General features: G+C 44.0%; 1 protein-coding gene across 8 annotated transcripts in view; it reads right to left on the reverse strand.

Annotated features, from left to right (window-relative positions):
* The window catches only part of JAK2 (Janus kinase 2), a 113,263-nt gene that overhangs the window by 17,043 nt on the left and 81,417 nt on the right, over nucleotides 1–14,803 (reverse strand). For all 8 annotated transcript variants that reach the window (XM_059656732.1, XM_059656733.1, XM_059656735.1 and 5 more), the window contains 7 exons: nucleotides 13,350–13,501; nucleotides 13,046–13,196; nucleotides 12,220–12,356; nucleotides 9,885–10,074; nucleotides 9,186–9,310; nucleotides 8,842–9,014; nucleotides 872–989 (listed from right to left, as the gene is read on the reverse strand). In XM_059656732.1, the coding sequence (XP_059512715.1) occupies nucleotides 872–989; nucleotides 8,842–9,014; nucleotides 9,186–9,310; nucleotides 9,885–10,074; nucleotides 12,220–12,356; nucleotides 13,046–13,196; nucleotides 13,350–13,501 (1,046 nt within the window). The remainder of the gene's footprint in view (nucleotides 1–871; nucleotides 990–8,841; nucleotides 9,015–9,185; nucleotides 9,311–9,884; nucleotides 10,075–12,219; nucleotides 12,357–13,045; nucleotides 13,197–13,349; nucleotides 13,502–14,803) is intronic.

The following is a 14,803-nucleotide window of genomic DNA, read 5'->3' on the forward strand; positions in this document are numbered from 1 at the left end:
TTGCAATAATTCCTAGAATGAATGAGTTATTGGATGTATTAAGAATAATATTAAGAGAATATAGTAAACTAGAGGCCCACTGCACGAAATTCGTGCACGGGAGGGGGGGTGTCCCTCAGCCCAGCCTGCACCCTCTCCAATCTGGGATGCCTTGTGGGATGTCCAACTACTGGCAGTCGGACATCACTCTTACAATCCGGGACTGCTGGCTCCTAACCACTTGCCTGCCTTCCTGCCTGATTGTCCCTAACCGCTTCTGCCTATCAGCCTGATCACCACCTAACTGCTCCCCTGCCGGCCTACTTGATGCCTAATTGCTCCCCTGCTGGCCTGATCGCCTCCAACTGCCCTCTTCTTCCAGCCCAATCACCCCCAACTGCCCTCCCCTGCTGGCCCGATCACCCCCAACTGCTCTCCCCTGCCAGTCTGATCGTCCCCAACTGCCCTCTCCTGCTGGCCTGATCTCAGCCCCAACTGCCCTCCCTTCTGGCCTAATGGCCCCCAACTGCCCTCCCCTGCCAGCCTGATCTCACCCCCAACTGTTCTCCCCTGCAGGTCTGGTTCCACACAACTGCCCTTCCCTGCTGTCCTGATCGCCCACAACTGCCCTCCCCTGCCGGCCATCTTGTGGCGACCCTCTTGTGACATCGTGCGATGCCCCCTAGGCTTATATTATATAGGATAGTACTCTACCCCTCTTCTTTTAAAAAATTCAAGTTAATTTAATCAATAAGTTTAGGGTTATTTTGTTGGATGTTGTAATACAAATAAGCAAGAAGAGGCTAGATAAGCTTTAAGCTTACTATTATTGTTTGGCAAAGCTTTTCTCATGTTAAAAAAAAAAGTTGAAAGTAAATAAAAACATACTGACCGCTGGTGGACTTTTACTCTTCTCAATATAGGTGAAAAGTTCATATAGAACCACTCCAAAGCTCCACACATCTGAGGCCACAGAAAACTTGCTCTCTGTCAGTGATTCTGGAGCATACCTGTGAAATAGGAAAACATTTAAAAGGCGGTTACTTGATGTGTCAACTCTTGTTTGTAGCTGCAAACCAATTGGATTAAAAAAAAAAAAAAAAAAGCAAGATGTACAGGAAAGAGTTAACATAGCAGGCTTGAGGCTGTCATCCTAAAAAAGGCCTGCTTGCAATGTTGACACTTGACTGGTACCAGGAACTTAGATTTCAGGAGTGTTTCCACAATTCCCTAAATGATAAGAGGGGCTCACTGTGCCTAAAATGTTTCTGCAAACTACATGGTTTGTGCTGAATGCCCACTTTCCCTCTAGGAGTCTGAAATTGTAGTACATACCAGGCAGAGGGTGCTTACGTGTCCAGTCCCAATACAAACCTTGGGCACTGTGTTGTCACAATTACTGCTGGGAAAAGGAAGTGTGTCCCACATGACTTTACTGAGAGAGGACCTTGGAAGATTGTGCTTGGTTTCCTCCAGCTTTGCCCCAGACTCCTTTCCCCTTTGCTGATTTGCTTTGTGTCCTTTCCCTATAAAAAATCATAGCTACGAATATGGCTATATGCTGAGTGCTATGAATCCTCCTAGTGAATATCAAACCTGAGAGTGGTCTTAGGAACCTCCAAATACACAAAGATAACTCAAAACAAAAAACAAACAAACAAACAAAAAACCATTTTTGTCTCTATAGGAAACACCAGGGTTAACTGCAAAGTACCATAGAGAGAAAACATTGCTTCTAAACTGGAGCAAGACTTGAAGCTATCCTATCTAATAAAACAGAAACATGGTAATTGGCGTACAACCGCTACCCTTTTCATTGGCTAATCAGCGAGATATGCAAATTAGTCAACAGCCAAGATGGCGGCTAATTTGCATAGGTCAGCCCCAAGTCTCAGACTGAGGCTTTAGGCTGGGGCCTGGGCTGAGCCATCCAGCAATCATTGATGGCGGCAGCGGAGGGGAACCACGTGGAGCCAGCCAGCTATGCTTGATGGCAGCAGCGGCAGGAAGCTGGGGGTGCTCCGGCCCAAGCCTAAAGCCTCCGCCAGAGGCTTTAGGCTTGAGCCAGTCCAGCCAGCCAGGGATCCTTGATGGCAGTTGCAGCGGGGAACCGGGACGGAGCCAGCCAGCAATCGGTGGCGGCGGGTTGCTGGGGGTACCCCAGTCCAGGCCTAAAGCCTTGGCCAGAGGCTTTAGGCTTGGGCCGGGGAGGAGCCAGCCAGCGATTGTTGATGGCGGCGGCTGCAGGGAGCTGGGGGTGCCCCGGCCCAGGCCTAAACCCTCAGCCTGAGGCGTTAGGCCTGGGTCAGGGAGGAGCCAGCCAGAGATCGTTGATGGTGGGGAGCATGGGGGGGTCCGGCCCAGGCCTAACGCCTCAGCCAGAGGCTTTAGGCTTGGACTGGGGCGGAGCCAGCTAGCGATGATTGATGGCGGCTTTGGCGGGGAACCGGGGCGGAGCCAGCCAGCGATTGGTGGGGGCGGGGAGCTGGGGGTGCCCCAGTCCAGGCCTAAAGCCTTGGCCAGAGGCTTTAGGCTTGGGCCGGGGAGGAGCCAGCCAGCGATTGTTGATGGCAGGGAGCATAGGGAGGGTCCGGCCCAGGCCTAACACCTCAGCCAGCGGCTTTAGGCTTGGACTGGGGCGGAGCCAGCCAGCAATAGTTTATGGCGGCTTTGGCGGGGAATGGGGCGGAGCCAGCCAGCGATTGGCGGCGGGGAGCTGGTGGTGCCCAGGTCCAGGCCTAAAGCCTCAGCCTGAGGCTTTAGGCCAGGGCCGGGGCGGAGCCAGCCAGCGATCATTGATGGCCGAGGCGGCTGCAGGGAGCTGGGGGTGCCTCAGCCCAGGCCTAAACCCTCGGCCTGAGGCTTTAGGCCTGGGCCAGGGAGGAGCCAGCCAGCGATCTTGATGGCGGGGAGCATGGGGGTGGGGGGGGGGGTCCGGCCCAGGCCTAACACCTCAGCCAGAGGCTTTAGGCTTGGACCGTGATGGAGTCAGCAAGTGATCCTCATGGCGACTTTGGCAGGGAACCGGGTCGGAGCCAGTCAGTGATTGGTGGCGAGGAGCTGGGGGTGCCCTGGTCCAGGTCTAAAGCCTCGGCCTGAGGCTTTAGGCCGGGGCCGGGGGGGAGCCAGCCAGCGATCAGCGGCAGGGAGCTGGGGGGACGGGGGGCGCCGGCCCAGGCCCAGGCCTAACACCTCAACCAGAGGCTTTAGGCTTGGGCCGGGGAGGAGCCAGCCAGAGATCATTGATGGCGGTGGCAGCTGCTGTGGGGAGCTGGGGGTGCCCCGGCCCAGGCCTAAAATGAGGCTTTAGGTTTGGGCCGGGGAGGAGCCAGCCAGCGATCATTGAGCCAGCGATCACTGATGGCAGCCCAGGCCTAACACCTCAGCCTGAGGCTTTAAGCTTGGGCCAAGGAGGAGCCAGCCAGCAATCGTTGATGGTGGCAGCGGTGGGGAGCTGGGGGTGCCCCGGCCCAGGGCTAATAACTCTCCAGAGGCTTTAGGCCCGGCAGGGGCCATACTGGCAATTGGTGTGAACTACAGAGGAAACACTTTTTCTGATTGCTGATTGGCTAAGTTCCCTGTGGTCACTGGTAATATTCTTAGTAACTTGGGTAATGAGAGTCCAAATAGGTGATCTAGGGTTTTTTTACTACACTCCTGGAGACAAAAAGGAAGGTCTGCTGCTGGAGGGTTAAGAAATGTCATATCCTGCCCTAGCTGGTTTGGCTCAGTGGGTAATACCTCGGCCTGCCCAACACAGATTCTGGGTTCAATTCTGACCAAGGGCATGTACCTAGGTTGCAGGTTCCTCCCTGGCCCGGGTCCAGGTCAGGGCTCATGCAGGAGGCAACCAATCAAAGTGTTCCTCTCACTTTGATGTTTCTCTCTGTCTTTCCCTTTCCCCTCCACATTCTCTAAAAATCAATGGAAACATATCCTCAGGTGAGAAGGAAGGAAGGAAGGAAGGAAGGAAGGAAGGAAGGAAGGAAGGAAGGAAGGAAGGAAGGAAGGAAGGAAGGAAGGAAGGAAGGAAGGAAGGAGGAAGATGGAAGGATGGATGGATGGATTTTTTCATGGTAAAGGGACTGGAGTCCGTGTTGATGAAAACATCTTGGTGGCTGCCCTGACTGGCAGTGGCTGCAACAGTGCGGTGATGGGGCTGCGGCCTTCCCCTGATCAGCCTGGTTGACTCCCACAAAGGGAGGCCAGACTGTGGCTTAGGCCCACTCCCCAAGGGGAGCAGGGAGCAGGTAGTAGGACATCCCCTAGGGCTCCCAGTATGTGATAGGGGGCAAGCTGGGCTGAGGGACCCCCCCCCCCCCGCCAGTGCACACATTTTTGTGCACCGGGCCTCTAGTTAACATATAAAAGAAAAAAACTGCGCATCCCAAGGAAGTGAATTTTGTAAAGGAGCACAGAAAATTAGAAAGTCCGGGAGAAATGGTGCGATTATCTACTCAAGTATCAACACTAACCAAGGGAGAATTTTGGCTAATGGACTGTGAATATCCTGGTTACATTGCTAAGTTTATCCTTATTATAGAGAGTGATGACAGAGATCTGTTTAAGATTGATGAGATTTAAACTATAAATTACAAAAATTTAATCTCTCCTTTAAAATATGCTCACTTCCATAAATCCTTCTCTGACTACTCAAGGTTTTTATGACCCAATGCTACTGAATTTCTACTGAAATACTTGTAGCCTATACCACACAATTAACCATGCAATGCTATATTAATTTTATATTGTTTTTAAAAACACTTAACATATTTATATTTTTAAATAAATGTTAGCTTTAGCCCACAAATGGAACATAACATCCCTGAAGACAGCACTACTCCCCCAACCATTGTAAACTATTCTCATCCTTCGGTTATCCTGAAAGCACTCCTGTAATCGCCTCCTCACTCCTCTCTCCCCCAATCTGCAAGGCTGTTTCTCTCTCCCATCACTACTGTAAGAATAAATACAAATCAAAAATATAATTCTCCTTGTTGAAAATGAGGAAAATGACTCTTCCCCCTCTTTCCTTAAAGCATTTATTTTAGAAAACTTACCATTGTAAATTCTTTATCTCTTTCAAATGTATGTAAGTATTTTTTAAAGCTTTTGCTCAAATGCCTCTTGACAGCTTTATGATATGTTTTTCTCAAGAACCTGGGAACCATCTCTTTGTAATATAATCATCAAGGAAGTTAGCACCCCTACTTCTCAGTTTCTGTGAGAGGGTAGGTACCCGACTCCTTCCAAGTTACAAAATTATCTCTTGTCATAAGTTATAGTTTATTTTTCCTTTGGTAAAGCCAATTAGCTAATACCTGGTGACTTCAATTACCCAGTGAATTTAGGATGAACCATGTGTGACAAATGTGATGTCAAGTCCTCTCACTTGAGGACTAGTTACTGTTTATCATGAGAAAATGTATGTAATGGGTTGAATTTGCTTGGCCATAAGAAAGAATAAGATTTCTTTCTCTCTTTGCAATCTATAAGCAGATTACTTTTGATGCACAATACCTTCTGGATTAATGCTTACTCAGTAATAAAGCTGTTTTCATTCTAGCTTCTCCCTGCTGTTAGCCTCACCTTAATGTACCCTCTAAGCGAGTTCTCCAACCATTAGGTCAAAGGCCCCTATACACTCTTAAAAATTACTGAAAAAAAGCTGAAATTACTATGAAAAGAATGCTTCTGTGAGAAGAGTAGCATTGTTTTACATTTTTAAAGTTTCTTTACTGTTTGGTTTAACAGAGAGTATAAGAGTATAACCTGTGGAAATTCCACTATCTATTCATGAAATAAGGAGAGTGAAAAAAGTACATGACATCTTAGTATTAAAATAACTTTTGATAACAGACTCCCTAAAGGGGGTACAAGGAGTCCCCATACTTTGAGAACTGATATACTGCACCAAAAGTAGAGGTGGAGGGGGAAAAAAAGTAAATTCATATTCCTAAAATATGACTCTACAATGTTATTCCCTGGATAAAGCCTCTAAATCTTTCACCTACACAATGTTTACTAAATAAAGGCTGACCTCTTTAACATGTTGTACAGGGCTCAATATCATTCTAGCCCCAATTGCCCCCTGTTTGCTCTGCAATTATGCCATTCACTTACAAGCCCTCATCCTCTTGTTCTTACCCTCTTCTTATGGTAAACTTAAAAAAAATTTAAGTAATACTTTCTTTTCTTTCTATTAAAGTATAGTGACATATAATATTATATGAGTTTCAGGTATACAGCATAGTTATTCAACATTTACATAGCTTATGAGGTGATCATAGTGATAAATCTAGTAACCATCTGTCACCATACAAAGTTATTATGATACCACTGACTATCTTCCTTGTACTGTACATTATACCCCTGTGACTTATTTTATAACTGGAAGTTTGTACTGCTTATTCCCTTTCACCATTTTCATCCATCTCCCTAGGACCTCCAATACCTCTAGGGTACCATGCTAAGTGAAATAAGTCAGACAGAAAAAGACAAATACCAAATGATTTCACTTGATATAATATGTGGAAACTAAAAAACCTTGACCTTGAGCAAGCTATTTACCCTGTCTACAATTCAGTTCCTTCATGCTTAAAATGAGATATTAATACATATTCTCCAAGGATTCTTATGAGGATTAAATGAGATAATCCATGACACGCATGTAAGCCCAATGCAAGCACATGAGAAATTTTTGCTACTATTATCCTATCTAATAAAAGAGAAACATGGTAATTAGCCATACCTCCGCTACCCTTCCCATTGGCTAATCAGGGCAATATGCAAATTAACTGCCAGCCAAGATGGCGGCCGACAGCCAGGCAGCTTGAAGCGAACATGAGGCTTGCTTGCTTCAGTGACGGAGGACTCCAACATTCCCCGCCTGCCGCTGCCGGCCTCTGAGCTTGCAGTTTGAAACATTGTTACAAATATAGAAGCTAAACAAAACCCCAGAAACTTCTTTCAGCCAGCCGGGATTGCAGAGCTGGAGTTGAAACACTGTTTCGATTATAGAACCCAAACAAACCAGATACCTGCTTTCAGCAGTGGAGAACTAAGAGCTGGAGCCAAGCCTCAGAGCTAAAGCTGGCCCAGAATTAAAAAAAAAATAAAAATAAAAAAAGGAGCGGTTGGGAGCTTCAGTCACCCGCCAGCCTGAAAACAGCCCTCAGCCCCTCACCCAGACTGGCCAGGCACCCCAGTGGGGAACCCCACCCGCCCTGAAGGGGGTGTGACCAGCTGCAAACAGCCATCATTCCCTCATCCAGGCTGGCCAGGCACCCCAGTGGGGACCCCCACCCTGATCCAGGACACCCTTCAGGGCAAACCAGCTGGTCCCCACCCGTGCACCAGGCCTCTATCCTATATAGTAAAAGGGTAATATGCCTCCCAGCACCGGGATCAGCGTGACAGGGGGCAGCGCCCAAACCCCCTCATCGCCCTGCGGCTCTGTGTGTGACAGGGGGCGGGGCCACAACCTCCCTATCCACCCTGCTCTGTTTGTAACAGGGGAAGGCACCCCAACCCCCTGATCGGCCCTGCTCTGTGCCTGATAGGGGGGAGCTCCCCAACCCCCTGATCGCCCTGCGGCTCTGTGTGTGACAGGGTGTGGCACCTCAACCCCCCGCCATGGGCCCTGCTCTGTGTGTGATGGGGTAGAGCCATAACCTCCCCATCGGCCCTGCCCTGAGTGTGACAGTGGCGGCGCCCCAACCCCCTGATTGGCCCTGCTCTGTGGGTGATAGAGGGCGGCACCCCAACCGCCCCCCACGGGCCCTGCTCTGTGTGTGATGGGGTAGAGCCATAACCTCCCCATCGGCCCTGCCCTGAGTGTGACAGGGTGCGGCGCCCCAACCCCCTGATCCGCCCTGCTCTGTGTGTGACAGGGGGAGGTGCCCCAACTCCCCTCTCGGCCCTACTCTGTGAGTGACAGGGGGAAGCTCCTCAACCCCCTGATCAGCCCTGCTCTGTGCGTGACAGGGGGGAGCTCCCCAACCCCCTGATCGACCCTGCTCTGTGCGTGACAGGGTACGGATCCCCACCCCCCTGATGGGCCCTGCTCTGTGAGTGATGGGGGCAGCGCCCCAACCCCCTGATTGGCCCTGCTCTGTGCGTGACAGGGTACGGAGCCCCAACCCCCCTGATAGGCCCTGCTCTGTGAGTGACAGGGGGCAGCGCCCCAACCCCCTGATTGGCCCTGCTCTGTGCGTGACAGGGGGTGGTGCCACAACCTCCCCATCGACCCTGCCTTGAGTGTGACAGGGGGCGGTGCCCCAACCCCCCAATCGGCCCTACCCTGAGCGTGACTGAGGGTGGCATCACAACCTCCCGATCCGGCCTCCTCTGTGCATGACAGGGGGCGGCGCCCCAACTCCCCAATCAGCCCTGCTCTGAGCCCGACCAGGGGCTGCACCTAGGGATTGGGCCTGCCCTCTGCCACCCGGAGCAGGCCTAAGCCAGCAGGTCATTATCTCCCGAGGGGTCCCAGACTGCGAGAGGGCACAGGCCGGGCTGAGGGACGCCCCCCGTCCCCCCCCCCCCGAGTGCACAAATTTTTGTGCACCGGGCTTCTAGTCCTATATAATAAAAGGCTAATATGCAAATTGTCCCCTTGACCTGGAGTTCAACCAGGGGGCAGGGCCGGCCCACCAAATGACCGAGACCCCTCCCCCTGGCCAGCCCCCCCAATCGCCCTCCTGACCCCGATTGGGGTGGGCCAGCCGGACCCCACCTGTGCACGAATTCATGCACCAGGCCTCTAGTAAATATATAAATGACAAACTATTAATAATAGTAAAAATAAAGTTTTAAGTTTATGCTCTAAAATTTCATTTTATTATACTAAAATATACTCACCAGAATATAGGGCTTTCACCAGGTTCTTTCACTTTGTAGTATTCTTTGTCTTGTGGCAAGACTTTGGTTAACCCAAAATCTCCAATTTTAACTCTGTTTTCATTCTCTACCAATATATTCCTTGTTGCCAGATCCCTGTGGATATACCTTTTCGTACCAAGATATTCCATACCCTATGGATAAAAATAACATTTTTTCTTTCAGCCAGTTTTGTAAACATAATCAATTTCAATGGTCTTGCCTATTTATAGTCCCTTAATTATCTAAGATAAACTAGAGAATTTCTTAACAATTACCTCAACATGTTCACTTCATCTACAACTAATAGTCAGAATATTAGGTACCTTGCATATCTGAGATGTATATTGCAGAAGTTTCTTATGATCTATTCGTTCTTTATGCTTTTGGAGATAGTCCCGTAAACTTCCATATGGTAAATATTCCATAATTAATCTTAGATTACGCCGGCCTTTTAAAACACAAATGGGAACATAATGTTATGCTTTGCCATATTTTACTGATGAAATATTAAAAAACAACCATACATAAATGACTTAAAGATATATAAAATCTGAGTCTAAGATGACAGAATTTATTTGTAAATTAAAGGTGAAATAGTAAAGAACACAGGCTTTTTGAATCAAAAAGTTTTAAAAAGCTTTAAAGTAGTTGTTTTAGTCTTCTGTAACGCAAATCAAAATAAGCTGAGAAAACTTCCTTCTCCTCATTTTGTACTGAACAAAAAGCATCAAATTTAAATATTATACTTTTAAAGAAAATATGAGCAAAGACAATTTCTTTCTTTGAAAATGATATTTGCTTAATAAGCATAAGCAAGGGTGATAACAAACATTTTCAGTGAAGAGAATGATTAACCAACTAGTTAGAGATTTCCTGTAGTTACAATACACCATCACCAAGCAGTCTTCCGTCTTCTCTCCCTGGGCTCTGTTATAAGTCCACATCTTGACACAGTATGTTTCTATTACGCAGGATACCAACAACATAGCTTGAGTTCAAAATAGGTTTCAATGGCAACATACCAGCACTGTAGCACACTCCCTTGTACTTTACAATGTTGTCATGCTGCAGGGATTTAAGGATTTCAATTTCCCTTTCAAAGTCTCTGAGGTGCTCTTCAGTACTGTGCTGGAGCTTTTTCACAGCCACCACCTCCCCAGTGTTGTCTTGTAGAGGGTCATACCGGCACATCTCAACACTCCCAAAGTTACCCTGAACAATACAACACATCAGGACAGAAATCTCAAATTTTCCACACAAACACTAACAAATTCTAATTACATTAGCAATTCCAACAGTCAGAATTAACACACATCCCTAAGCTTAGATTAGGTAACTTTCAAGACAAAAAAAAAATAGTAATTCCACAGGTAGGTAGTAAACATATACATTTAATTTATTCAAAAAGAATTAAAAGATGAAATATAAACAACTTCCAAAAAGCTTTTAGACACAAATCATGAACATTAATTATGAAGACAAACCAAGGGACATGCTATCTGTCACTACCTTCCAGGAAGAACTTCACTTTTTCACAATACACCCTTTTGTTATCACTGTCAGAGAGCTGGATGGAGTAAGGGTCTATTATGGACTGAATGTGTATGTCTCCCCAAAATTCATATGATAAAGCCCTAACCCCCCAATGCATGTATTTGGAGACTGGACTTGTGAAGAGACGATAAAGGATAAATGGGGTCATAAGGGTGAGGCCTTAATCTGATAGAACTGGTGCCTTTAAAAGAAGAAGAAGAGCCCTGACCGGTGTGGCTCAATGCTTAGAGTGCCAGCTGAGCACCAAAGGGTAGAGGTTCAATTCCTGGTCAATGCCACGTACCTGGGTTGCAGGTCTGATCCCCAGCCCCAATCGGAGCATGTACGGGAGGCAACCAGTTGATGTATCGCTCACATAGATAGTTCTCTCTCTTTCTCCTCCTCCCTCAGTCCCTTTCACTCTCTAAAAATCAATGGAAAAAATCTCAGGTGAGGATTAACATAAAAAAAGAAGAAGAGGAAGAGACACTAAAGCTCTCTGTCAATAAGGTGGCCAAATGAGGACCACTAAGAGAGCCCTCACCAGTAACCAAACCCTTTCAGAACCTTGATTTCAGACTTTCCAGCCTCTGGAACTATCAGAAATAAATATCTGATGGTAAAGCCACTAAGTCCATGGTATTTTATTATGTCATCCTGATAAGATTAGTACACAATCTGTATTATTTGCTCAAGAAAGTAAATTTTTAGCCTAAGGGGATGTTCCCACTTTTTTGTTTTTAAGGTGAGTCATTAAAGAAACCTCTTCTCTTTTTTTTTTTTTCTTTCCTCTTCTCTTTTTATTAAGATTTATTATCTATACAGAGTTGATATATAATATTTACAATTAAGCTTTGGGTATTAATCAAAGTAATATATTTTGGATATTATTGCATTCTTAAAGAACAGAACAACATAGTGTTAAGCTAAAGTTTCTAAGAGACTATATTTTCAGCTATATTTTTGAAGTCAATTTTTAAAAAAACTTAGACCACATATAAGCTCAAAGTTAAATCTCTAATTACACAGGCCAGAGAGCAGTGATGAGATGTCACTACTGAGATTAGGTTATAAAAAGACCATGGTTTCCATATTGGGTGTTTGCCCTCAGCTGCCATGTTGTGAGAATCCTATGGAGAGAGAGGCCTGTGTAAGTGAACAGGGTCCAGTCAACATCTTCTAGACTCTGAACAATCAGATTATTTCTTCCTCGGATGACTAAAAAAGGAAGTGAGTAGAAAGGCTTAATTTAGCCCTGGCTGGTGTGGCTCAGTTGGTTGAAGAGTCCTGTACATCAAAAGGTCACAGGTCCAATTCCCAGTCTGGACACGTACCTACGTGGCACATTCATTGTTGTGGGGCGTATGAGAGGCAACCGATGGATGTTTGTCTCTCACATCAATATTTCTCTCTCTCTCTCTCTCTCTCTCTCTCTTCCCTTCTCTAAAAATCAATAAACACATCCTCAGTTGAAGATTTAAAAGAAGAAGAAGAAGAAGAAGGGCTTAATTGTCCCTTTCTCTATTTCATAAATAAAGCACTCTCTACCAAGAAACAGTCCCATGGTCAAATCAGTTGGGGAAATGTTACCTAATTTTTGAATATGTTCAATGCATATTACATGTTAAAGATTCTGAAAAGTTCTTCTTAAAGATAACTGTTTAACACAGCACTTCTCCAACATCTGACAACTAAACTTTTTCTACAAATACTCCTTAAAGTTTTATGAAATGTGAACTTTAGAGAATCTTTAAAGCCTTTTTTTCCTAAATAAAATGTTCTATGGCTATAATTTAACTACTTAAAAAACTTCTTTCATCTTACCTTGCCAAGTTGCTGCAGAAATTTCAAGTGTCTCTCTTCAAACTGAGTAGGGTCTCGGTCTTCAAAAGCTCCAGAAAACCCTAGGGCACCTATCCTCATATTTGGTAACATGTCATTCTCTGTTAACAATTCATAATCTGCAGAAATAAAGAATAATACACCATAATCTGGCAAATAAATTCTCTGGGTTGATATGTATTCAAGCTGACCAAAATATTTAGAAACACTAAACACAGGATAATGTTAATAGTTTAGATTATATTAATGGAGGCTTTACTTATTATCCACAATCTGACAGGCTTTCAAGAAAGATTTTTACAAAGAATAAATAATTACTTTATAAAATTGGCAGTTTTTATATTTATAAAGAATATATTCTGATTTCTTTGTGAAATTAGTAATACTGGAAAAGGAAATACCTGTAGGTCAGACACATGCATATTTAGCTACATACTTTAAAGGAATGGACAAAAACAAATCTACTTCATGTTTAGAAAATGAATTATAAAATGTATTAAAACTAGTTTTTAAAAAACAAATAATTGTTTTTTAAAAACTCAAATAAGATAAACTTTTATAATATACTAGTCATCAAGTAGCAGACTAAAATTGGGTAAATGAAGGAGAAAAAGCCTTTTTTAAAATGTAAATATTGCTCAATCAAGGAGCCTAGAATATGTATAAAGTAGGAAAGTCATATGCCCATATGAGATTCTAAAAGACATCAAAGAACTTATTGAGAGGATTATAAAATTAGTAAAGGTTTGTTAAATACAAAAAACACACAAAAAATCAGAAAGATAGCTGGGGAATCAATAATACATACCTGGAGTAAACAAACTATTAAGATCTCGTATGATGGCTCTGAAAGAAGGTCTAAAATCTGGTTCATAATCCATACAATTATTAATAAGATTTGCTAATTCTGTCCACTTTGGTGCAGGAAGCTGGTGTCTATCTTCATAAAACTGTAGCTTCTATAATTAAAGAACCACACATTGAGAATTGTGTAATGCCTTATCAATCCCTTCTTTTTAAAACCCCTTCTTTTTATATTAAAAAATATAAAATCATGTGAAAGAATCATCAAGATTCACAAAATTAATCCAACCCCACAGACTACAACTCACTCTTTGAGAATCCAAAGCACTCAGAGGCTTGTCTCCTCCACTGCAGATTTCCCACAAAGTGGTACCAAAACTCCATTTGTCTGTTGCCAAGTTTAAGTTTTTAGGATTTTCAATACATTCAGGTGGTACCCATGGTATTCTCTCCTGAAGAACTTTTAAGTGATAGGAACATAGTATGGTTAAATAGTTCTCACAAGTAAGTAATTCTTTTATATGCAAATCATTTTCAAGCTGATTTGAATAATCATTTAATTCAAGATCTCATTTTTAACAATGACAACACTGAGATCCATAAAGACTGAATAATTTGCCCAAAATCACACAATTTTTTTATTAGCACTAAGAGAATTAGAACTCTGTACAATAACTCCTGGATCAACTAAACTTTTTTCCATTAAGTCACCAATTTTAAGCCTACGTGCCACAAGAATTTTTAAAACCTGTAATACCTGACTACTTAGTCAGGGGCAATGACCTCTTCTCCTTAAACTGTCAAATAAAAAAATTACAACAGCCAACACAACAACAGATATCCAGTGTGAATGCACCAAAATGCACTTCCATACGTAATTAAAAATTAAAACTGTTTTTTTAAATTATGTATAAAATTGTAAAGAAAACAAAAATTATTTGACGAGGGTATGAGAAGTACACATCTAAAGCACATCCCAGTATTTAGAGAAATGCAGCAGAGGACAAAGGAAGGACACATTAATTAATACCAAAGAGACAGAGGGTAAAACTGGCTAAGTCCTCCAAAAAATGTCAATTTAGATACATTGCACAACAGGGGTCCTCAAACTTTTTAAACAGGGGGCCAGTTCACTGTCCCTCAGACCGTTGGAGGGCCGGACTATAGTTTTAAAAAAAACTATGAACAAATTTCTATGCACACTGCACATATCTTATTTTGAAGTAAAAAAACAAAACGGGAACAAATACAATATTTGTATTTGCATGTGGCCCGCGGGCCATAGTTTGAGGACCCCTGTTGCACAACATCAAAATAAACTCCAGTTCAAAGAGCAGAACATGTAAACAAAAAACATAAAATATTTAGAAAAAACATTTAGGTAAATATTTGATCTGTGGATTGGAAAGAATTTTCAAAGTATAAAAGCAATGGAAGAAATCATAAAAAATTGTCAATAAATTTTCATATTTAAACAATCTTAAGGTTAAAAAAATTAAAAGGTAAATCAGGATGTAAAGAATTCAACCAAAATTAGAAAGGTTAACCTAATTGTTTCATGAAGAATACACACTGATCAAAAACAGTTCACTAAGACCCGCAGAGAAAAATGAACAAAAGATGTGAAGAAACAGTGCAGTAAAAAACAAATACATGCCCGCTGGTGTGGCTCAGTGGTTGAGCACTGACCTATGAACCAAGAGGTCATGGTTTGATTCCCAGTCAGGGCACATGCCTGGGTTGCAGGCTTGATCCCCACTGT

The sequence above is a fragment of the Myotis daubentonii genome, chromosome 11 (genome assembly GCF_963259705.1).
Source record: "Myotis daubentonii chromosome 11, mMyoDau2.1, whole genome shotgun sequence".
Lineage (NCBI taxonomy): Eukaryota > Metazoa > Chordata > Mammalia > Chiroptera > Vespertilionidae > Myotis > Myotis daubentonii.